This window comes from Lepidochelys kempii, chromosome 19 (assembly GCF_965140265.1).
Source record: "Lepidochelys kempii isolate rLepKem1 chromosome 19, rLepKem1.hap2, whole genome shotgun sequence".
Lineage (NCBI taxonomy): Eukaryota > Metazoa > Chordata > Testudines > Cheloniidae > Lepidochelys > Lepidochelys kempii.
In genome coordinates, this window is record NC_133274.1 from 2,588,863 (window position 1) to 2,611,963 (window position 23,101).

Here is a 23,101-nt window from a genome sequence, read left to right on the forward strand (position 1 = left end):
CTGGCCATGGGACCAAAGGTGGAGACTGGGGGATGGCAGGGCTCTCCCCGATGTGCCACTGGCTGGGCAAAACCCTGGAGAACATGCCGCAGATGAGCATAGAATCATAGAATCATAGAATATCAGGGTTGGAAGGGACCCCAGAAGGTCATCTAGTCCAACCCCCTGCTCAAAGCAGGACCAATTCCCAGTTAAATCATCCCAGCCAGGGCTTTGTCAAGCCTGACCTTAAAAACCTCTAAGGAAGGAGATTCTACCACCTCCCTAGGTAACGCATTCCAGTGTTTCACCACCCTCTTAGTGAAAAAGTTTTTCCTAATATCCAATCTAAACCTCCCCCACTGCAACTTGAGACCATTACTCCTCGTTCTGTCATCTGCTACCATTGAGAACAGTCTAGAGCCATCCTCTTTGGAACCCCCTTTCAGGTAGTTGAAAGCAGCTATCAAATCCCCCCTCATTCTTCTCTTCTGCAGGCTAAACAATCCCAGCTCCCTCAGCCTCTCCTCATAACTCATGTGTTCCAGTCCCCTAATCATTTTTGTTGCCCTTCGCTGGACTCTCTCCAATTTATCCACATCCTTCTTGAAGTGTGGGGCCCAAAACTGGACACAGTACTCCAGATGAGGCCTCACCAATGTCGAATAGAGGGGAACGATCACGTCCCTCGATCTGCTCGCTATGCCCCTACTTATACATCCCAAAATGCCATTGGCCTTCTTGGCAACAAGGGCACACTGCTGACTCATATCCAGCTTCTCGTCCACTGTCACCCCTAGGTCCTTTTCTGCAGAACTGCTGCCTAGCCATTCGGTCCCTAGTCTGTAGCTGTGCATTGGGTTCTTCCGTCCTAAGTGCAGGACCCTGCACTTATCCTTATTGAACCTCATCAGATTCCTTTTGGCCCAATCTTCCAATTGGTCTAGGTCCTTCTGTATCCTATCCCTCCCCTCCAGAGTATCTACCACTCCTCCCAGTTTAGTATCATCCGCAAATTGGTAAAGCAGGGTGGTTCTGAGCTCTCAGCATGCTGCCTTGAATGGTGCACTGGGCTGTACAAACAAGGGCACTTAAAGCGCACATCCAGCCCCTCCCAAAGGCTGCACTCTGCTCCAGGGCCCCTTGGATGCTGTATTCCTCCTGCCAGCCTCTCAGAGGCCAGGCTGGCCTGGCTGGCTCTGGCAGGTCACAGCAAACTAGAGTATTATTGCCCCATCCCGGCCGCTCATGGACTCCCTTTGAAGCTCAGTGGGCGGGGGGAGGATGAGCAGGGAGCCCTTTCCCCAGCCACTCGCTGCGTGTGATGTGCTCCTTCCTTCCTGCCATAAAGCCAGGCAGATACAGCCTGCGGGGAAGCATTTTGCAATCACCTTTTCTGAAAGTCAGAGCAATTAACGGCACTGGTTGGTGGGTTTCTTTTTTTTTTGTTGTTTTTTTTTTTCTTTCTTTTTTGAGGAACTAACGGTGAAAGCAACATGTTAGAGAAGAGCTGGAACACTCTGCTCTCCTGGGAGCCAGGGGCCGGTCCTGCGAGGGAGTAGTGAGCCGGCGCGTGCAGCACGAGGCGCTGAGATGAGGTAAGGGATGGAGCTCATGCTGGCTGGGTGCCGACTCAAACTTGGGTTGTACAGAACGTCCGATGGGATCCCACTGCTCTGGCTCGGCTCCATCCTTGGCCAAAGCTGCTCGGGGTGGATCGTCCCACTTTTAACAGGTGGTGAACGATGCATTCTTGTGAATCTGGGGGTCCCGGCATTCAGCGCCATCCTGCTGCTGCAGCTCAGAATCATTCAGCGGCTGTTCAAAGTTTGCACGGTGCTTTGGAGCTGAGAAGTGTTATCCCAGCTCGTTTCCCCGTAGCAGGGGTGGAGAGATGGAATAACCTGTTCTCACACATCACCAAGCACCATGAGCCACAGATCCAGGCTATCATACCATTGACCCCACCCACCGAGGGGATCCTTTTGTGGGACTCAGTGGAGCAGCCGGATATCCAGCCCCAATCATGGTGGGAATTGGCAGCAAGGAGCAGGTGAGGGAGTCAGAACCTAGGACCCAGCAGTCTGGGGTTCAGGAGCAGAGGGAGGGGTGAGGATGGGGGAGCAGGGGTGGGCTGGGAAGAAGAATATGAAAATAGTTTAGAGGATGTACAGACTGCAGAGGAGGGGGAGGCAAGATCCCAGTGGCCTGCAGATGTGGCCTGTCAAGTAGGGAAGCATTTCCTCATTCATTCCTTTCGTGAGTCTATAAATAACCCCAGCCTCAAGCCACCTTTCATGTTTCTTAAACCCACCCATTGGATGGCATGGGAGGTGAAACCACCCTGGCACTGTGGCATGCCACATCTGGACACGAATACAGCCGTCCCTTCTCTGCAGGAGCCAAGGGACCTGCCTGCCTTGTGTGTGGCTGAGTGGAGCTCTGAGCTGGCTGCTGGGGTCGCGCTGGTGGCCGAAGGTCATGCTAGCCTCTCCCCACGCATGGGGCTGGTATACTGCCAGGGTGCTTTCCCATTCTCTGTGCTCTTTGCCAGCCCGGGCAGCACCGGGGCTCTAGGGGGGGGGGAGGTTTGGTTGTACAGGCTACAAGCTCCTTGGAGCAGCAGGGGCAGTCTCTTACTAAGGGGGTGCCTACCCAGCAGCTGGGAGCAAGTTCCCAGCCTGGATGGAGACTCGTGCTTGCGGGGCCAAGCTAGCATGTTATGAACAGCAGGGTGGGTGTTGTGGCTCTGGCCATCTGAGCTCAGACCTGAGGGGGGCAAGTCTCTGCCTGAGCCAAGAGGCAATCGCTCACCCTGGGCATCGCCGCACCCCCAGCCACTCAAGTTACTTTATTTCCCAGGCTGGAGGGGGCTGGAGGGGCTGTGTGAATGTGTTTCTGACCCAGAGAGGTGGCCTGAAAATGGGCAGTGACAGGCTGCAGGCACACAAGCCTTGAGTCCTATGAGCCTCTTCGTCCCAAATGTAGTCAATGGGAACAGCTGGAGGGGCGTGGAACACGCTCACTTCTGTATGTACCACGGGCGAGCACTGAAAGGACCCGTCACATGCCACCACCATCTGTAACACGGGTCAGCACCAAGAGCATTTGTGCTTGGCTCTGCTCTCCCAGGATGTGAACGGTGTGGAAACGCTTTGATGCAATCAACCAAATGTCTCAGACCAAGGAGGAAATTCACAGCCTCAGGGTGCCGATGCAAAATGAAATTTGCTTTGTGAAATACAAATGTAGTGTATATGTCAGATGCCCAGTTAGCGTGTGTGTCTGTGTGAGATAGATAGATAGATAGATAGATAGATAGATAGATAGATAGATAGATAGATAGATAGATAGATAGGGGGTGCATCGGGGTAGATAGACGGATGGATGAATGAACCCAGTACATTTTGCCTGCTATGTAACTCAGAAAGTCTCTGATGTAGGATTGTACCAGGCCAGGTTAATCTGAACACATTCCCATCTCCACAGCCATCATCCCGGGCCTGTAAAGGGGGCTCATTCTGTGAATTCCAGGTGATGCCAAAGCCCAGGATCAGATCATGGCCACACACTGGAACTCTGGGATGCTGCTGGGATGCTCCACACTCTTCCTTCTGCTCCTGGGAGGTGAGTTTCAAAGGGACGTGGTTCCCAGCAAGGAACTGGGAAATCCCTGACTCCGTACAGATGCACTTGACATCAATTCTGTGGCCAGTATGTAATGAGTTCGCTAGTGTCCATATCCCAGACTCGGCGCTGACTGACAGTGGCGGCAGGGGGCTGTGTTGGGGACTAGCCTGATGGAGAGGTGGCTAATCCAGGTCAGGCTGGAGAAGAGTGGTGGGACGGTCCCCCTGCCCTGGCGGTACTGGACCCTGGATCTGTAGATAAGTGGAGAATTTCCCAGCCCAGTGCCATTCGCCAGCCACAAGTGAAAATGATAGATCAATGTCTCAGGGCTTTGAAAGGGAAGAGCCCCACTGAAGTGACCGTGGACCGAGCACAAGAGCCCAAAAGCAAACGAAGGCCCCACTCCTAACATGTGACCCTCTAGGACAGACCCCTGAGCCTGGGCCCCAATCCCAGACCCCGCGGCGTCCCAGTCCTCCGAGCCAACGCTGGAGTTGCTGGAGTCCCGGCGCTGGTACCCTTCACACTCTAACAAAAGGCACTGTCCACATGTCTGGCCCTTTGATTGTTCCTTTGCCATTTCAGACTCCAACATGGCCCCTTTGGTGCTAAGCTCTTGCTGTGCAATGTGATAGCTCCTTAAAATCTCCATTTGGGAAAGAAAAATTCAACCTTAATGGCAGCAAATTTAAAGCTGACAAAAGCAAACACTGTTTTGCACCATTAGCCTATGGAACTCCCTGCCACAAGGTCTCCTTGAGACTGGGAGTTTAGCAGGATCCAAAGCAAGGCTTGGACATTTATCTAGCTAACACCACCATCCAGATTTGCTATAGAAAGGGTTAAAATTCATAGAACTTTGGAAAGGGTATAAAGTCTCCTCCTTCAGGGCATCAGCCAACCAACGGGGCTGGGGGAAACCTCTCCCTGGGGCAGGTTATCCCAGAACTGCAGGGTTTTGGCACCACTCACCCCATGCTGCAGATGAGGCGAGATACTGGGCGAGATGGAGCCCAGGTTTCTAAACATGGGGCTGGCTTTCAGGAAAAAAGAGTAACACACTCAGGCTGCAAGAAGGATTTCCTGGCGTGCCGGTGAAGGAGCAGGCCAGAGGGGCAGCCTCTTCTGCCCCAACGCCCTGTCACCCTGATGTGCTGTTCTCTCTCACTCTCCAGGAGCCCGAGCCTGTGGCTGGGTAACAGTGGACTCACCCACCACTCTCTTGGGATCTACAGTCACGGCCTCTTGCACCATCCAGAGCAACCGCTGCAGTGGTTTGGAAGGGGAGGAAATCCAGATCACATGGAGACTCGACAGCATGTCCATGTCAGGGAGCCAGCACAAGAGCGCAGAAGGAACAGAAGTTTCCAATCTCACCATCAGCCATTTCAACCGAACCAGGGCCAAGCTGTGGTGTTACGTGGTGTGGAACGGCACCCCACAGCGGATAGGCATGGCGGAGATCCATGCAGGCTGTAAGTCATGGTCTCCTCTGGCCTCGACTCAAAGGGCCATGTTTTCCTGCATGTGCAAATAGCACATCCCCGTCCTCTTGATATTTGCACCAGCATCCCTTTCCTTGCACCAAAACCCCTGTGTTTGCACATGCAAATTGGGTTAAACTGAACTCCCAGTGGGGGCAGGTAATTAGGGGCCACTACCTCATTTGCAGGCACGGTCACTCAGACTGCCGTCGGCCATGTCTCCAAGAGGCTGGCTGGATCTGGTGCTGAATACCGTCTCACTTCTTTCTTGCTTTGGCCAGGGAGAGATGGGGTGGGGGTTATCATTTCCTGGTGTGTGGGGGAGGGGAGGTCCGTTTGAGGTCATGTGCAGGTTGGCAAGATATAGCAGTGTGGGGAGGGAGAAGCTTGTGCTTGCTGCCTGGCTCGGGGTTCCAGGGCTTCAGGCATAGGTATCCTCTATACATGTTACAGGAGAGTTCTACAATTGTAGGTAGGTGAATAGTTAACAGACACAGGACCAGTCAATGCTGCTCAAGGACACGCAGCTTAACTGCCCAGACCTGGGAGGTCCACTCAGTGCATCTCAGATCCTTTCTCCCCATTGCTTTCTGCCTAGATCCACCAGCAAAGCCTGACAATCTAACCTGTATGATGAACCTCACTGAGAACAGCCTGACGTGCCGATGGGACCCCGGGCTGGACGGACACCTCCCAGCCAAAGTGGCTCTGAGAAGCTCCAAGTAAGTGTTGAGCCGCAGCCGCATGCATGGCCTCCAATCCATCAGCAGGGCCATGGTCAGGCCTGTTTGCCCATTGCACACCACGCATGGAGAGCCCTAGAAATTATAGGGGAAAGGGGCCCGTTTGGGTCCCCTCCTTCCCTTTGCAACCAGCAGCAGCTGGGTGTGACCGCTGAGTGCAAGTTGAGAGGAAGGTGAGGCTGGTAGCTCGGGCGGATGGGTCTCCAGTGAGAACACACAGAATGTTCGTGGGGACCTACAGACTGACCCTGTCTCGTTGCACTGCAGGAGCAGAGGCCAGTGTGAAGTTTCCCAGGAGGCGATCCCAGACTGTATCCCACAAGCCGGCCAGAACTACTGCACCATTCCCCGCAGGTTTCTCCAGCTGTACCAGAAAATGGACATCTGGGTGTCCGTCCAGAATGCCCTGGGCACAGCTGAGTCTGAGCATCTGTGTATCGACCCCACGGATGTAGGTGTGTAGCGGAGCTGGGGGCTTCCTTTGTAGCCACCTAAATCAGAGTTTGGACAAAAGAACTGAGAGAGAGAGAGAGAGAGAGAGAGAGAGAGAGAGGGAAAGTTAGTTCTGTTAGACCAAGTCCCATTAAAACACTTCAGATTCTTAGCTCACACTTTATTTTAAGGTTCCATTTATAAATGGTTTACGAAGGGTTAATAAAGGATTACTAGCTGTTCTAAGCTGGTTACAGATGTGAGTAGGATGTGTTATCGGTGGTTACAAGCATCTCAGCACAAAATGTTATAGATGGTTATAAGCAACCTGTTGACTGACTGGTCCCGCTAACAGGTGGTTAGCCATTGCTTGAGCTATGTGCAGCTCGAACATTTGGCCCTTCCACCAGCAGCGGCTGATCCAGTCAAAGATATTAGCTCACCCGCCTTGTCTCGCTCATGTATTGAAACATCAGCGAGTCATTTGTTAACCCTTTGGAAACTACTGATCAATGGAACCTTCGTGTCAAATACGATGTATCCTTATTACTATCATTTTGCTGTTTAAGGTCCTGATTCGAAGCCCATCAAAATCAGGGAGAGTCTTTCCATTGACTGGGCAGGCCCTAAGTGCTCATTTCTGCCGGTGAAATCCTGACCCTGTTGAAGCCACTGGCAAAACTCTGGCATAGTGTATCAGTACCTGGGATTTCTGTTACCAGAGTCCCTAGGTGTTGGGGGGAGGTTACTAAGTAGGAGTTAACTCCCAACATCCTGGCCAAATTACAGTGCAGTCGTTATAACTTGCTCACTGCACCCCCCCTCCAGGCGGTTTTGACTGATGCAGGATGATGTTTCTCTCCGCAGCACAGAGCCCTTCTGCTAAACAGCTGCTTCATGTCAGCCCAACATTACAGCACGAGATGGGGTAATTCCTCTCCAGGGTGGGGAGGGGGATAAGTGCATTGGGAGGTTTCAGGAGGAAAGACACAACAGGAATGCCAAAGCAACGATTAATTAATGAGTTATTGTCAATTATTAATAATAATACATTTCCCTCAGTCTCTGATTGGCCCCTTTTCCCCTACTGCAATTATGGATCAATCTCCCCGTAATGCCCTGAGGCTCATGCGTGGGAGATTGTTTCATTTCATTTGCATGTTGAATCCAACTCCTTGACAGATTATTTCTATTTCCCTTGGTCTTTTCATGCTGCATTCTTTTAACCATTTATTTTTCTTACTCACCTCGCCGGGGCTTAAAGCCAGAGCCAAGATTAAGACAAACCCTAAATCAGATCAGATAGATGGCTGGGAACCCCCGTGTGAACCCCAGGGTCTGGGGCACCCACTGACTGCAGGAGAAGGTGTGCCGGCAAACGATGAGTGGGGTCGAGCCCGGGCTGTGGTTTGTGCTTTTCCCCATCTCGCTAGCTACCTATCTTGATTCCCTGTAGCCAAACTGGATCCCCCTGTCCTAAAGAGCATCCAGTCAGTCCCTTTCCAGACTGACTGCATCTCCGTGGCCTGGGAAGGGGCTCCCACCAGCTCCCACATAGAGCAGCAGTGTGAGCTCCGCTACAGGACCCATGAGGACCCTGGATGGACTCTGGTGAGTGACTGGCTGCGGGCGAGGGGGGCTGGCTGGGGCATTGCTCCATGGGGCTGTGTTCCTTTGGAGGAAGTCTGGTCCAGTGGCCAGGACTCCTGGGATCTGTTCCTGCCTCTGTTTCCATGGGGCGACTGAGAGCCCCCCATTTTCCCCATCTGTAAACTGGGAGATTCCAGCTGCTCTTCCGGCAGGGTCCTGAGGGGAGAGAAGTGAGCCATTGGCTTCTTTCTCCTGTTTGGAAGGAGGGAAGGAAACCTCTCCTGTCCCCCTCAAGCCCCCACTCCTAAAATGCAGTGTCTGCTCTTCAGTTGTACCCATTCAGCTCCCTGCCACTCAGGGATAGTCCAGAGACTTATTCTGCACTTCCAGTACCTTCATTTGACCCTCCGCCCCCTCCCCTCGTCACTGGGTTTGCCACACACCCTGTGCCCACTGCTGATGGGGCACAGAAGAGAGGCAGCCTGCTGGGCACTGACGGCTAGATTTCCCAAGAACTCAGGGCTGGATCTCCAAGTGTGCAGCGCCCCCTTCACCCTCCCCCTGCCTCCCATCACCACCACCATCGGAGACAAATTTCCCACCCTCAGGAGCTCCCATTGTGACACTGGTCAGATTTTCCAGAGCTCACGCCCAGCCCCCTGGGCTCTTTGGGCAATCGGGCCACTTGCTTAGATGCCAGAAAGGGAGTAGAGCACTTGGAAATCTGGGGTGACGAGGCTTTCTGAACACTTCAGCCTACGGCATGCGGGGGGCAGACACCAGCCACGGGGGCCAAGATTCTCCAAAAGTGGCTAGTGATTTGGGGGCCTGGATTTTCAGAAAGTGCTGAGCAGCCACCCTCTGAGACTCAGGCCCCTTTAAGGCGTCTCCGATTGGTGGCTCCAAATCAATAGCCACTTTTGCGCCCATTGGGGATCTGGCTCATTGACCCCAGGGGAGCGAGGCTGAGCACCTGCCCCACCAAGCAAAGACCAGAGCAGAGCGATCCAGGCCAGACTGCTTGGAATTCCACCCTCTCGGAGCCACTAACAATCACGTCTTCGTCTGTGCTTCTCCAGCCCCATCAATGCATCTCCTGCCGCCAGCCCGTTTCCGCGCCGCTCCCTGGCAACCTGCGACACAGATTCCCTTTGGAGATGTCCCTCTAGTTTGAAGCAGCACCATTCCCTTGTTTAGATAACAAGTTTTCTGGGCTGATTCTCCCCTCCCTTAGGTGTAACACCCCCCCACCCCGCCCGAAAGGCATGGGGTTCCCCTGGGGAGTGCGCGGAGCCAGGCCCCTGGAGCCTGGCCCTGGCCTTTAAGAGCGGGGCTCTCTGGGAGCACACAAGAACTGATTCCCCCCGGGTCTGAAGGCTGCGCTGGCCGCAATGGACTTTGCCCATCAGATCCCACACTCTGTGTGTGACTCTTCTTTTCGGACCCGTCTCCAGTGGGCTGTGCAGCTTTGTCCACAGAGGGGTGAAAAAGCTTTGCTGGGAAGGAGCAAGAGAGAAGCGGGGCTGGCTTCCCCCGGGCCCAGTCCCTCACGCGCTCAGTTACATCCACAAAAGGCTGCCACAGCAGAACGGGTTGTCAGGGGCTACCCCAGGTAGCTCTTCACGCCCACTTCGGTCTCCTTTGCCCGGGTGTGAACGACGCGCAGGGCCCAAGCCGGGGGAGGGTCGGGGGAGGGTCGGGGCCACATGGGGTTGCCTCTGACAGCTGCCAAAAACGTTGCTTTACTTTGCAACCAGGTCCCCGACATTGTCAGCCCCAACCTGAAGACCCATCACTGCGGCTTCCTCTTTGGGATGGATTATCGCTTCCAGATGCGCTGCAGGAGGGTCACAGCGATGGGCTACTGGAGTGACTGGAGCCCAGAGTGGAATTTCATCACCCACGAGAAAGGTGGGTCCTGACGGGGGACCAGCCGCACCACAGGGTCAGACTGACTCAGGCCCAGGGACCCAGGGAGTCCTTCCCATGCCAGGGCTGTTGGGAGGCCCCGGTGTGAAACAAACACGACAGAGAGCCATCCTCACTGCTGCCCCATACCCACCCCAGCAGCCTCAGCCGAGAGACCACGGACCGAGCCCTAGGGCTGGGACCCCACAGCGTCCCCAGTGCTGGTGCGTTGTGATCCCACAGCGCACCTGGGGCTGTGGCTTTGCCGAGTGACCGGGGCAGGGTGGAAGGACACGGTGACACACGCAGAGCTTGGTGATGGGGCACTGAGGAGGGCAAAGGAAGAGGCCCAGGGGCGCCTGGGGTCCGACCCCTGCTTATTGGCGTTTGCAGTGGGTCTCTAAGGCGCCCCATGCTGGGAGCAGTGCCCATTTACTGCCCCTGGCATGTGGGTCAGGCCAGTTTCACTCTCGCACGTGGCCTGGCTTCTGCTCTGGGGCAGGTGTTGTTCCGGATGATTATTTGCTGGGCGATGGGCCAGTTCGATGCACAACGAGGAGACAAGGGCTCTGCCCGAAGGTGCCCACGGTCTAAGGGCTGCTCTGCACACATGTTTGGTCCCTGTAAAGCAATGTCCCTTAGGGGTGTGATCTTTTACCCATCTGTTTATACCTGTGGGTGCAGTTATAGTGGGCTAAGGGGGCCTTGTCCTGGTACAGCTATTCCTCTTCTCCTATACGGAGAAACTAACCTGGCATCGGGCACCTTTATACCAAGAGACCCACCCACACGGGGACGGTACCAATGTAACTGCCCTGGCAGAGGTCCGGTATAGCTTGTGACCGTAGACCAGGCCTAGGAATGGGGCTTGCAGCTGTCGAAGGTGCAAGACTGAGTTTTAGTGACGTTCCGATCCACTGAGACCAGCACATCTGTGTTGGGTCTGTCACGTGTACCAGTAAAGGGCAGCTGGGAAGAACGGGTGAAAGAAACCCCCACTCCTCCCTCTCTTCTTGCGTGCCCAAGCTCCTGCAGGGAAGCTGGACGTTTGGTGGAAGATGACTCCCGTGGACTCTGGGAAGAGAGCAGAGGTTCACCTGCTGTGGAAGGTAAGGCTGGACATGACCCTAGCAGCAGAATGCACACGTGGCTCGTTGTACGATGGCCCCTATTATTACCCATGGCTTGTCTGTGGGGGAAGAGACAGGTGAGCCCTTTATCATGGGACACACTGAGACTGCCCCAGCCCCTGTCGCTGTCCTGGGCTCCCCATTGCTAGGACAGTCTGCCCCACCCTTTTCTCCCCTGCCCAATTGTTGCTGTAGGACCCGTCCCCCTAAGAGCTAAGCACCAAACACAGTAAATCAGCCCTGCATGGTGCTCTCCACAACGGGTTCTGGTTGCAGGCCGGGGGCCCCACACTAACCCAACCGCGGTTCTACCCACTCTGTGCAGGCTCTGAAGAGGAACGAGATGAATGGCAGGATCCTGGGGTACTGGGTCTCCCTGAATCCCAGACGGAGGAATGTGGAGCTAACAGCTGTCTGCAACACGACAGAGACTCAGTGCAATTTCTCTGTGCTGGCTGGGGTCAGGAGAGTTTATCTCGCAGCCTATAACTCAGCGGGCGAGTCTGCAGCAACAGAAGTTATCTTCCTTGAGAAGAAAGGTAGGGGCTCGCTAGACATCCTTGCAGTCTGTTCAAAGCAGCATGTCTCTGAAACCCTGAAAGCACCTTCAGGTGGGCTCCGCTCTGCAGAAACCCTTTGATTTCTCAGCTCCGCTGCACGTGGGCCAGGAGCCCCCCCTGTCACTCCTTTGTCTGGCTTCAAGAAGTTGGACTGTCTGTATTTGGTCACGGCCCCAGTAATAAGTAGAGGCACTTGCCTGTCGGAGTGTGATCTCTGGGCTCCTCCGTGATCCCGCAGACACGCAGTGACCCCGAGATGGGCACCCCGGTGCACTTCCTGGGCTGCAGAGCATTGCAGGGGAGCCGGGGATGAAACCCGGCCGACACCATGCTGGCCTCAGGCGCATGTTGTAAAGGCTGTTGAGAGTGATTAGCCGGAGGGCCAGCTCCTCAGCTGGTGTGAATCAGCTGGAGCCAACGGAGTGACACCAGTTTACACCAGCAGAGGAGCCAGCCTGTAATCTCAGAACCATCCTTTTGAATGACAAGAGAGCAACTAATGGCCAGGCCTGTGCCCTGAGCAAGGGCAGAGTGCGAGACCCCAGACCAGGCAGTGAGTCCTGACATTCCCATGGCTGCTTGGCAAGAGAAGACGCTTCCCTGGCTCGCAGACTCACAGGCCCCATGCCCTCTCCTCTACCCCAGGCAGCTGCAGAGGGTCCGTGGCATCCTCTGGGTTTTCTGACTCCACGGTGAGCTCAAAGAACAGCAGCACAGATTCTGATGCCCTCCCCGCCGCCCCCCCATCCCTGCCCACCCCCGTCCCCCCCATATCCCACACACAGCTTCTCTCACCCCTCCTGCCTCCTGGGGCTGCGGCTGTGACTGTTTGTGCCTGATTGCGCCCTCCCACGCTGTTCGCAGGTCAGCCCCTGGCCGGGATCCACACTTCCCCCTGCGATGAGCACAGCCTCTGGGTGCACTGGGAGGCCCCCAGAGCCACAGCCACTGGGTACATACTGGAGTGGCGCCAGGCATCCTTGCCGGGGCCAGCCGGCCGCAGCGTGAGCTGGCAGGTGGAGTGGAACAGGAGTGCTACCAAGGCACTAATCCGAGGTAGGGCGCTAAGGGGCAGGGTTTGGGCAGAAGCCTCGGGCGTGGGAGGGCAGCAAAGGTGGGTTCCTGGCCTTTCGCCCCTTCGATTCACTGGTCTAAGGTCTATCCGCAGCACATGGAACCTTAGAGGCTGGACACCTGCCAGGAGGGGATCTGCTGGCCCGGGCTTACAGGGGGCAGCCTGGTTGTGTCTTCTGACTCCCCATGTTTCTGAGCTGCCCCTCGATTTTACAGGTCTCTGCCCTGTATCCATCCACCGAACCCCCCGTCTCTGCTCTGTATCCATCCTGCAACACGCCCCCGTCTCTGCTCTGTATCCATCCACCGAACCCCCCATCTCTGCTCTGTATCCATCCGCCGAAGCCCCTGTCTCCGCTCTGTATCAATCCTGCAACACACCTCCACCCTGTCTCTGCTCTGTATCCATCCACCGACCCCCCTGTCTCTGCTCTGTATCCATCCACCGACCCCCACGTCTCTGCCCTGTATCCATCCACCGACCCCCGTTTTTTGCTCTGTATCCATCCTGCAACCCCCCTTCAGTTACCATGTACCTTCCAAGGTTTGTTTTCATTCCCATAATGTCAATGCTATGCCATTTAACCCCTTGGATGCTGCCTCATGTACCAGGTACATGATGGGAAGTAAACATTTGATGCATCAGCCAACCCGTGGTGTCTGATTGAATGGAGATGCAAGGTATGCTGGCAGTGCAGAGGGCACCCTCCCTGCTTCTGAAGATTGAGTAAAGGGCTCTCAGTGCTTGTAGCCGTGCTGGTTTAATCACCTCCTCTTGTTTTCTCTTCCAGAAAATATTGAACCTTTCCAGCTATACAATATCTCCGTGTACCCCCTGTACGCGGACGCGGTGGGGCTGCCCCTGCACACAACAGCCTATTCAAAAGAGAAGGGTATGTGTTTCTATAGCATCTCCCATCCTGAATGACCCCAAACTGCTTCACAAACTAAGTCCAGGCAGCATGACTGAAATGCAGCCATCTCTGGGGTGGAGGGTGGCAGCCCAACAGCACACATGAATGGGGGTGCTGAAAGACCAGCCCAGGGCAGCGGGCCAAACCCCTGCTCTTATGAAAAGTGTCTCCTGGCTCCGTGGAATTTGGCAGATCAGAGGATTAACTGCAGAATGATCTTCTGCAAGAGATCACCGTGCAAGAACCACAAGACAACCAGACTTCTTGGGTGAGGTGCTCAGCTGGGGCAAATCAGTGTAATCCCACTGACATACTGCACCGGCATACACCAGCTGGGGATCTGGCCCCCTGCTTACAGGGCATTCAGGTGAAGAGGTGTGTGGGTCCTGAGCTCCCCGACCTCCAAGCAGTCAGATTTCTCACAAATACCTGCTCTTATCTAGGCCTCTTTGCCCTCCGGCCCATATTGGGGACCCTATAGGAATCTGCACCACAGTGCCCTGGGCTGCTTTTTGTACCTTTCATGTTCTTCTCCCACTTCAGCTCCATCGTGTGCCCCTAAATTCCACCTAAAGAGCATCAGCAAGTCCCACGCCGAGCTCAGCTGGGACCCAGTCCCCATTGAAATGCAGAACGGCTTCATCACGAACTACACCATCTTCTGGACCAGCACCACCAGGGATGAGCTCCGTAAGTCCTGCCTGCCTCACTGCCACCCTTGCACTCGTCGACCTGCCCAGTGCTTTGTAGCACTGTATTTCCCATGGGCTGGAGGGATAGTAATCCAAACGTGATCCCCTGCACAAGGGCCTGTCAGCAGCAAGGAAGCTCCCACCATGCAACATGCTTAAGGGCAGGAGCAGGGATGGGTGTGGGCCTCATTACAAATGTGGCCTTGTCTGACACCTCTTGCGAGGAACTCATGATGAGATAGATGGGGGTGTGTCTGGGACACATTGTGTCTGATGGCTGGGCTAGATGGGCCTGGGGCATATTAGAATTGGTCTCCTTGTGATAGTCCTTTAAAACAAAACCCTCTGAAATATGGAATTAATGGGAACAGCAGCAGGGGAAGGGGCAGAGAGGGGGCTATTTCTGCAGTGCGCTAAAACGCAAGGTACATTTTAGTCCTAGAGATTGCTAAGAGTTCGCTTGTTCCAGGCATGCAGGTTGTTTCTTTTTCAACCCCAAGCGACTGGGCGCAATGCAGGAATCCCTGCGGGAGGGGCTCTGACCCAGGCTATGCAGGAGTCAGATTAGAGTGTTATAATGTCCTGTCTCTTGTGGCTTTAAAAATCTATGGGGCCAGATCCTCAGCTGGTGTAAATCAGTGTCACCCCACTGACTTCTCAGGATGTGGCCCTGTGAACCTATATCTGTCTGTCTAAGGTATTATACAGCTTCCATCATCACAGTGTCTGAGTACCTCCCTGTCTCTAATGGATCTATCCTCCCAACCCTCCTGTGAAACAGAGACCTGCTCTTATGCCCATTTGGGCAGGTGGGGATCTGAGACTCAGAGACAGGTTTGTACAGGTATTTAGGCACCTAAAATGCAGATGAGGTACAGTGGGATTTTCAGAGGCACCTAGGTGCTGAACTCCTGTTGATTTCAATGAGGGCTGGCAGCCTAAGTGCTTTTGCATCCAAGAGTTTTAAAAGAGCTGGCTGAGGAGCTTGCTGAACCATTATTGTTGTTTTTCAATAAGTCTTGGAACACTAGGAAAGTTCCAGAAGACTGAATGAAAGCTAATGTTGTGCCAATTTTTAAACAGGACGACCTGCGTAATTATAGGCCTGTCAGCTGACATCGATCCCAGGCAAGATAATGTAGGGCCTGATGCAGGACTTGTTTAATAAAGAATTAAAGATGGGAGATATAATTAATACAAATCAACATGGGCTTATGGAAAACAGATCCTGTCAAAGTAACTTCCTATCTTTTTTTGCTGAGATTACAAGTTTGGTTGATAAGGTTAATAGGTAGTGTTGATGTACTAGACCTAGACTGCTGGAAGGCTCTTGCCTTCGTATCACATGCTATTTTGATTAAAAAACTTGAAAGATATAAAATTATCATGGCAGACATTCAGGGGTTAAAAACTGGCTAACTGATAGGTCTCAACATGTAACTGTAAATGGGGAATCATCCCTGAGCAGCTGTGTCTCCATTGGGTCTTACAGGAATTGGTTCTTGGGCCTATGCTATTTAACATTTTTATCAATGATCTGGAAGAAAACATAAAATCGTCACTGATAGTTTGCAGATGACACAAAAATTGTAAATAATAAAGAGGACAGGTCACTGCTTCTGAGCGACCTGGGTCACTTGGGAAACCAGCTGCAAGCAAACACTATGGTTTTAATGTGGCTCAATGTAAATGTATGTGTCTAGGAACACCGAATGCAGGCCCTACTTTCAGAATGGGGCTCTATCCTGGGAAGCCATGATTCTGAAAAAGATTTGGGGGTCAGGGTGGATAATTTGCTGAACATGTGACCATGTGGCCAAAAGGGCTAATGCAACCCTGGGATGCATAAATGAGAATCTCAGGGAGGAACAGAGAGGTTATTTTACCTCTGTATTTGGCCCTGGTGCAACTGTTGTGTTACTAGTGTGCCCAGTTCTGGTGCCCACAATTCAAGCAAGATGTTGATATACTGGAGAGGGTTCAGAAAAGAGCCACGAGAATGATTAGAAAACCTGCCTCCTAGTGACAGACTCAAGGAGCTCCATCTATTTAGCTTAACAACGAGAAGGCTAAGGGGAACTTGATTGCAGTTTATAAATATCTGCGTGAAAACAAATATTTAATTATGGGCTCTTCAGTCTAGCAGAGAAAGATCTAACATAATCCAATGGCTGGAAGTAGAGCCTAGACAAATTCAGACATGGAAATAAGGTATACATTTTTAACAGTGAGTGTAATTAGCCATTACAACAATTTAGCGAGGGGCCTGGTGGATTCTCCATCACTGGCAATTTTTAAATCAAGATGGGCTGTTTTTCTAACAGATCTGTCCTAGGAATTACTGTGGGGCAGGTCTCTGGCCTGTCTTGTACAGGGGGTCAGACTAGATGATCACAGTGGTCCCTTCTGGCCTTGGAATCTGTGAATCTATAAACATCCCATTAGGCGCCTACCTGCATCCTATGGTGCCCAAATCCCTTTGCAAATCTGGCAGGAGAGGCTGAATGACCTATGCGTGGTCACACAAGCCATCGGTGGCAGAGCAGTGAATTGATCCCAGCTCTCCTGAGTCCCAGGCCAGTGCCCATCCTTCCTCTAGGTGTGTGAATGTCGGGGGCTGTACTATAGGTCTGGGAAGTGGGGGGAGGTTTCAGGGGGTCACACTGTTGTGGGGTCAGGGTTTTATTTTCTCTTCTCCCTCATCACCGTCCCCTCTCCCCTTCCCCATTGTTGTCCTGTCTTTTGTTGAGGAGATGGGGGCTCGATTCCAGTCAGACCCACTGGTGCAGGTGACCACGGCCCCAGCGCCGGGCTCTGGATTTAGCTCCTGGAGATGATGCCGGGACTAGGAGCGGGTCCGTAAGGGGTGTGAGCACGTGGCGGGATTGGGAGCTCAGGGTCACTAAGAGCTGTACCTGCTTCCTAGGTGCCGTTGTGAACTCCTCCTTCACCACCTTCACCCTCAGGGGCCTGCTGCCTTCGACGATGTACAAAGTGCACATGATGGCGTCCACAGCAGCCGGCAGCACCAACAGCACGGCTCTGACGCTGGTGACCCCGGCGCTGGGTAAGGCCGTGGGCTGGGACCCCACGGCGTGTGGGGTGGGCCCAAAGCGGTGATCAGAGACGCTATGTGGCCCATGTGGCAGCGGTGGGGGAGGAGATAGCCCTGGGACCACACCCCTCACACTCACACTCACACAGACCGGCACACACGTGCACACAGACCGGCATGTGCACACACACGCACACACAAACACACACACACACACCCATGAACTCTAGGGACAGATGGATCCCAAGTTGCATGTGAACTTGGCCCAGCCCTAGGTGGCAGGGGAGCACATGGGGGTTGCTGAGGCGACTGGGACTAATTCCTGGGTCCACTCCAGCTGCTTAGCACAAAGCACCCCAGGATCATAAGAACATGAGAGCGGCCATACTGGGTCAGATCAAAGGCCCATCTCGCCCAGTATCCTGTCTTCCGACAGTGGCCAATGCCAGGTGCCCCAGAGGGAATGAACAGAACAGGGAACCACCAAGTGATCCATCCCCTGTCATCCATTCCCAGCTTCTGGCAAACAGAAGCTACGGACACCATCCCTGCCCATCCTGGCTAATAGCCACTGATGGACCTGTCCTCCATGAACTTAGCTAGTTCTTTTTTGAACCCTGTTATAGTCTTGGCCTTCACAACATCCTCTGGCAAGGAGTTCCAAAGATTGACTGTGTGTTGTGTGAAGAAATACTTCCTTGTGTTTGTTTTAAATTTGCTGCCTATTAATTTAATTTAGTGACCCCTAGTTCTTGTGTTATGAGGAGTAAATAACACTTCCTTTATTTACTCTCTCCACACCAGTTATGACTGTATAGACCTCTATCATATCCCCTTAATTGTCCCTTTTCCAAGCTGAAAAGTCCCAGTCTTATTCATCGCTCTTCATATGGCAGCCGTTCCAGATCCCGAATCATTTTTGTTGCCCAACCCCCACCTGCCTCGGGGGGATACTCCGGTCACGCCATGCCACCCACCTGACCCCCTTATGCACAGGGCTGAGCTTTTCATACAACCCAGATCCTATCTCTTTTCCAGACGAGAAAGAAATCCAGTATCTCCTCCTGTTCTTTGGCCTCTTGTGTGTCTTGCTCATAGTATTAATCGTCTGCTTCCAGAAGAATCGGAGGTGAGTGCCCATGGATCAGCAGCCCTCTATGGGCTTGGCAGCGCGTTATTAGCCACTTAGCCTCCCGCATTGCAGCTGTGACCTGTGCGGCCCTTCTGTGCGACACACGGGCACCGACCTCTGTCCAGACAATGAAGGGGGCTGGAGTCAAAGGGCTGGGCAGACATTTCCTCCCTCTTCGGCTCAGGGACACTCACAAGTATGGGAGCTTTGTGCTTTTCACACCAGGCCAGATCCCACGCTGGGGTGAATCAGTGGAGCTCCATGGGGTGTGGACTCAACCCCAGAGGAGCGATGTCCTCTTCACTGACGGCAGGTATCTGAACAGAGGCAGAGGTAGGCTCAGACAGGTGCAGTGAAGGACTGTGCACTGCCTCCAGTTATTATTTATATTGTGATATGACAGACGCAGAGCCTCTGCTGGGTGTTGTACAAACACAGCCCCAAGCCCTGGATTTCACCCTGCCAGCTGAGTCTCTGCCAATCTCCCCAAGAACCCAAGCCCTGGATTTCATCCTGCCAGCTGAGTCTCTGCCAATCCCCCCCAAGAACCCAAGCCCTGACAGACCGATCGGCCAGCCGCCCTGTCATTAAGCATCCGCTCGGCCTCTCATTGAGCTTCTTTGTTATGTGACCAACAGAGTGAAGAATCAGTTCTGGCCCAGCGTCCCGGACCCAGCTAACAGCAGCCTAGGCAAGTGGGTGCCGGCCGATCTACAGCAGGTAAGAAAGGGTCCGGCAGGTGTCAGTCCTCCCCCATCACTGCTGACTCCAGAGCACAATATTGAGTCACCCCTCACCAGCTGAGCACCTGGCTGGGAGACTGTACAGTGCCCTGGTGAGAAGGCCAGACACAACTGCGATGGGCAGGGATTAAGCACCAGAGTAGAAAAGAATAGAAACTAGCAGCTGGATCAGCAGCAGCCAGCCTAGCAAAGCTCCTTCAGATCGGCCGGTAGGGCCTGGTAGCAGGATCAGCCCTGCTGGGCAGCCAGGTCTAGCAAACAGCTCAACTGGCAAAGCGTGGGGCCTGATCCTGCAAAATGCCGAACACTGACTTACCCAGCGCCCTGCAGGATTAGGCCCCGTGGTGAGATTGCAGCCAGGCCCCAAAGCAACATGGGATGGAGCGCCGCTTCTGGGTGCTGCAGTGGGGCTGAGAACACAGAGCCTGGCGGGAGAGGGGCAGGACGGGGGTTGGGGGGTCAGAGGGGCTTGCGCAGCAGATGGGCTGGGGTGAGCAGGCGGTGCAGAGAGTGTCCCCCCTCAGGGGTACTGAGACGGGGCGATAGGGGAGGCGGTAGCAGTCAGGAGAGGGCTGTGCCCTGCAGTGGGGCTGGTGGGGCCAAAGCTACGCACCTCACTATCAGTCGGGCCTTCCCTGAGCAAACGCCTGTTTCCCAGGAGACTCTCCAGACAGCCAGTGCGAGGGAGCCTGGCCTGGTGACCATTTCTGACATCACAGTGCTCGAAAAAGGAGCCGAGAAGAAGGCACCGCTCTGGGGGAAGAAGGACCCCGTCCCAGCAGCTGCTGGCAGCTTCCCGGATCTCCCCAAATCCTACATCCACCCCAGCAGCTCCAGCCTGCCGAGTGGCAGCCGAGCTCCCGGAGAGGCGAGGCCGGGCTCCTACGTCAACGGTGCTGGGGCCGTCCAGTACGCCAAGATAGTTGCAGACGGCTACAGGGGCCAGCAGCAGCACGTCCCATCTCCCCTCTACATCCGCTCCGACTCCACTCAGCCCCTGTTGAGCGAGTCGACGCCCAGCCCCAAGCTTTATGAGAACCTGTGGTTCCATGGGGCCCCGCAGACCGGGCTGCACTGCCAGAGTTCCCAGGGGGACGCAGCCTTCCTGGAGGAGCCGCTGATCGACTTCCCCCTGCTGCAGGGCCTGAAAATCAATGGGGCCGAGGACCTGCATGACTTCCAGAGATTCTAGCGCCTTGCGGAGGCCTGGAGAATGGGCAGCTCAAACAGACATGCGGCTCTCCTGGCCAGCCCCTGCCCTTCCCAAAACCTCCATGGAGTAGGCACCGAGCTGCTGTTTGCATTTGCACCACATACTCTCAAGGCAGTGCCTGGAGCCTTGGGGAGGCGAAGGGCTGGCCAGCTGCCCGGGGATGGTGCATCCCACCGCCCTGCAGGAAATCGGAGTCTGGCTCCCTGGCTGGCAGGGGTGGAAGCTCACATCCTGATCCTGCTCAGGGAAGCAAGGAGCTGGGTGCTGTCTGCTCTGCTCTTCTGGACTTCAGCGAGGACAGTGTACTCTGCAGCCCACAGAATCAGGCCCTAAGTACCTTCCCTGAAAGCTCCTCTAGTCTCTTTCTCCCCAGGCCGGCAAGGCTGGGAATACTGAAGAGAGCCCTACGGAGGGAGAGAGCAACCCAGGCAGCCCCGCTGGCCGACACTCAGGGCAGTGCTGACTTACTAAAGGAGCTGCAGCCATCTGCAGCTGGGGGAAGGTGGCTATGATGCAGAGAGGAAGGACGGCGGATCCCTGAAAACAAAACATCAGCTGTGTGCAGGGTCCATGCAGAGGCTGCAGGCTCTGGAGTCCAGACTTGCTCTGCAGCTGTCTCCTTTCTGCAGCTACTGTCCCCTGTGATGCCCTGGTGGGGAGGGAGCCCCGCAGACTTGGCTAAAGACTTTATAAAGCTCCCTATCTTCTAAGGAAATGTCAATGAACAGTCTTCTAAGCTCATTATCCGGCTACCTGGGGTTCTCTGGCAAGGACCAAGCCACGGATCTACGTGGCCCTCACGGAGATGGGTAGCTGAGAAACTTCACTGCACTTTCTAAACCCCAAGTTAATGTTATGCTATTTATTTGCTTCTCTATATGCTCACTTGTTACCCTGGGGACATTTGCAAAGAGTCAGCGCAGCAAGAGCTATCTGAGGTCAGGGGACGGGTACTAAGCTGCTGAGCTGTTTACTGCTAGGTCACCAGTTCAAACCTAACCTAGGTCCATAGTGACCAAAAGTCGGGACCTTTCATGGGTCTTTAGGGGTTGGCGTATGAAATGAACTGGGTGTCCAAGTGGGACCATGTTACCAAAAGGGATAATGAACTCACCGGTCAGCCTGTGAGGTGGGACGTCCAGCCAAGGGCGTGGGGTGCTGTGAGGAACGTGTGCCCTGCCACTGCTCAGGCTGTGCACTGGGGGGCAGGATGATCCCACGTTTAGAGCGCTAGCCTACGATGGGGTCGACCTGGGCTAGGTTCCCTTCCTCACTCCTATGTGACCTTGGGCATGTCGCAAAGGGTGTGTTTACTCTGCAGTGTAAACCCGGGGCTGTGGGACCTGGGCTTGTGGACTCGATGGTTCCAAGCCCTCACTTGAGCATCTACACTGCATTGCACACCTGGGTTTACAGTTGCCGGCCCCAGGTCTCACAGCCGTTCTAATGGGTCCATACCGCACTACGCAGCCCTTCTGACTCCGATCTGTGGCTTGGCCTGCAGCCACGCTGCAAAACAACAAGGCTCGGACCTGACACTCAGCGGGACTCGGTCTCTGACTCACCCCCCCAGCAGGACCCAGGTCCTGAGCGCTTGCTGACCCCCAAGTCAGACTGATTTGTGTGTGGACCGAAGCGGGGCTTGGGTTCAAACCTGAGTCAGAGCCCATGCTGTGTGTGCAATGTAGACATACCCTTCGTCTCTCTAGGCCTTGGCTCCCTATCTGAAAGCACCATCCGGCCTCCTGGTGTGTCATTGGGATAAATGCCTAAGGGATTGTGAGGTGCTCAAATACCACAGCTTTACAGGGAGGCAGTACCATAGATGGCAAGTAAATTAAGGCATTGAGTCTCCCAGCCTGCCAGCCCAGCATGGAACCGCCACTAGCCTGTTTACTTTTTGAAACAGTATTTTTTAATCGATTGGGCTGGCTTCGGAGATGGAGCGTAGCGATTTTCCGTAGCTTTGGAAGGAGTAGGCTGGGCACGGGATGCTGCAGCGGAAGCTGCACTGCAGCAAACCCACCCCCAGCTCACCCTGAGAAGCCCAGAGATGAAATGCAGCTTCTTAAGGCTTGTTCAAAACTCCCCCAGTGTTGGGGTTTGGGCAGTGATTCGAGTAGACCCTTCTTTACACTCAACCAGTTTGCTCATCCTGACTGTCAGCTCAGGAAGTTATTGGTCTGCTCGCATCACAGCAGCATTAGCTGCTGTCAAGCATTAATATAGCCAGTCGCGATCCCTGCTCACCCTGCGAGGCAATGGTTTCTCAAGCTGCACCTGACCTCCGCTCATTAGCCATAGGGTTATTTCCTTTCAGGATTTTCAATCGAGCCATTTGGCAGGCGGGCTGTGCTTCAGTTCTCTCGGTTGCTCTCAGTATTGCACTGGATGGGACTGTTGGGTGGTGGTCCAGGCTGCCAATAAAACGGTTATTATGTGGCAGTGGGGACTGGCGATGCTTCGCAGGTAAAGTGTTGTACAGCCATGTAACCATTCCAAACCTGTATGTGTTGCCCCAGCAGCCACTCCGACTCCGGCTCTGTGTGTCGTATACAATTCGTAGGGAAGGTTTCCCTTTCGGGTTTTTTTTTTTTTTTATGTTACCTTGGTTTGTTTCCTTTGAACACGTCATTGTAACGTTCTGAAATCCAGTGTTTGCCAGCTGTGTGTATTTGTTTCTGTGATGCTGCAATGGTTCTGTCACCTCTTGCTCTCCTCTCACGGGCAGATTGGCAGGGGGGGGGGGGGGGGGGGGCTTCTGTTCCCTCTAGCTCTACTGCAGGAGTGACATATCCACCCATCCTATCATTGCTGTTATT

The 23,101-nt window shown here is 54.1% G+C and overlaps 1 protein-coding gene across 2 annotated transcripts; it reads left to right on the forward strand.

The window, feature by feature from the left end:
* Positions 1-1,355: 1,355 nt before the first annotated feature.
* Positions 1,356-23,003, forward strand: CSF3R (colony stimulating factor 3 receptor). 2 transcript variants are annotated; one of them, XM_073317624.1, is made up of 16 exons: positions 1,356-1,577; positions 3,469-3,606; positions 4,785-5,084; positions 5,692-5,815; positions 6,104-6,291; positions 7,725-7,879; positions 9,616-9,769; positions 10,793-10,875; positions 11,222-11,435; positions 12,321-12,512; positions 13,322-13,423; positions 13,988-14,134; positions 17,063-17,203; positions 18,230-18,320; positions 18,962-19,043; positions 19,725-23,003. In XM_073317624.1, exons 2-16 carry the CDS (start codon positions 3,540-3,542, stop codon positions 20,256-20,258), a joined length of 2,574 nt encoding a protein of 857 aa, XP_073173725.1. In that variant the 5' UTR covers positions 1,356-1,577; positions 3,469-3,539; the 3' UTR covers positions 20,259-23,003. The 2 variants fall into 2 exon arrangements, with proteins under 2 accessions (XP_073173725.1, XP_073173726.1); XM_073317625.1 differs by having other exon boundaries at positions 19,728-23,003.
* Positions 23,004-23,101: the final 98 nt, after the last annotated feature.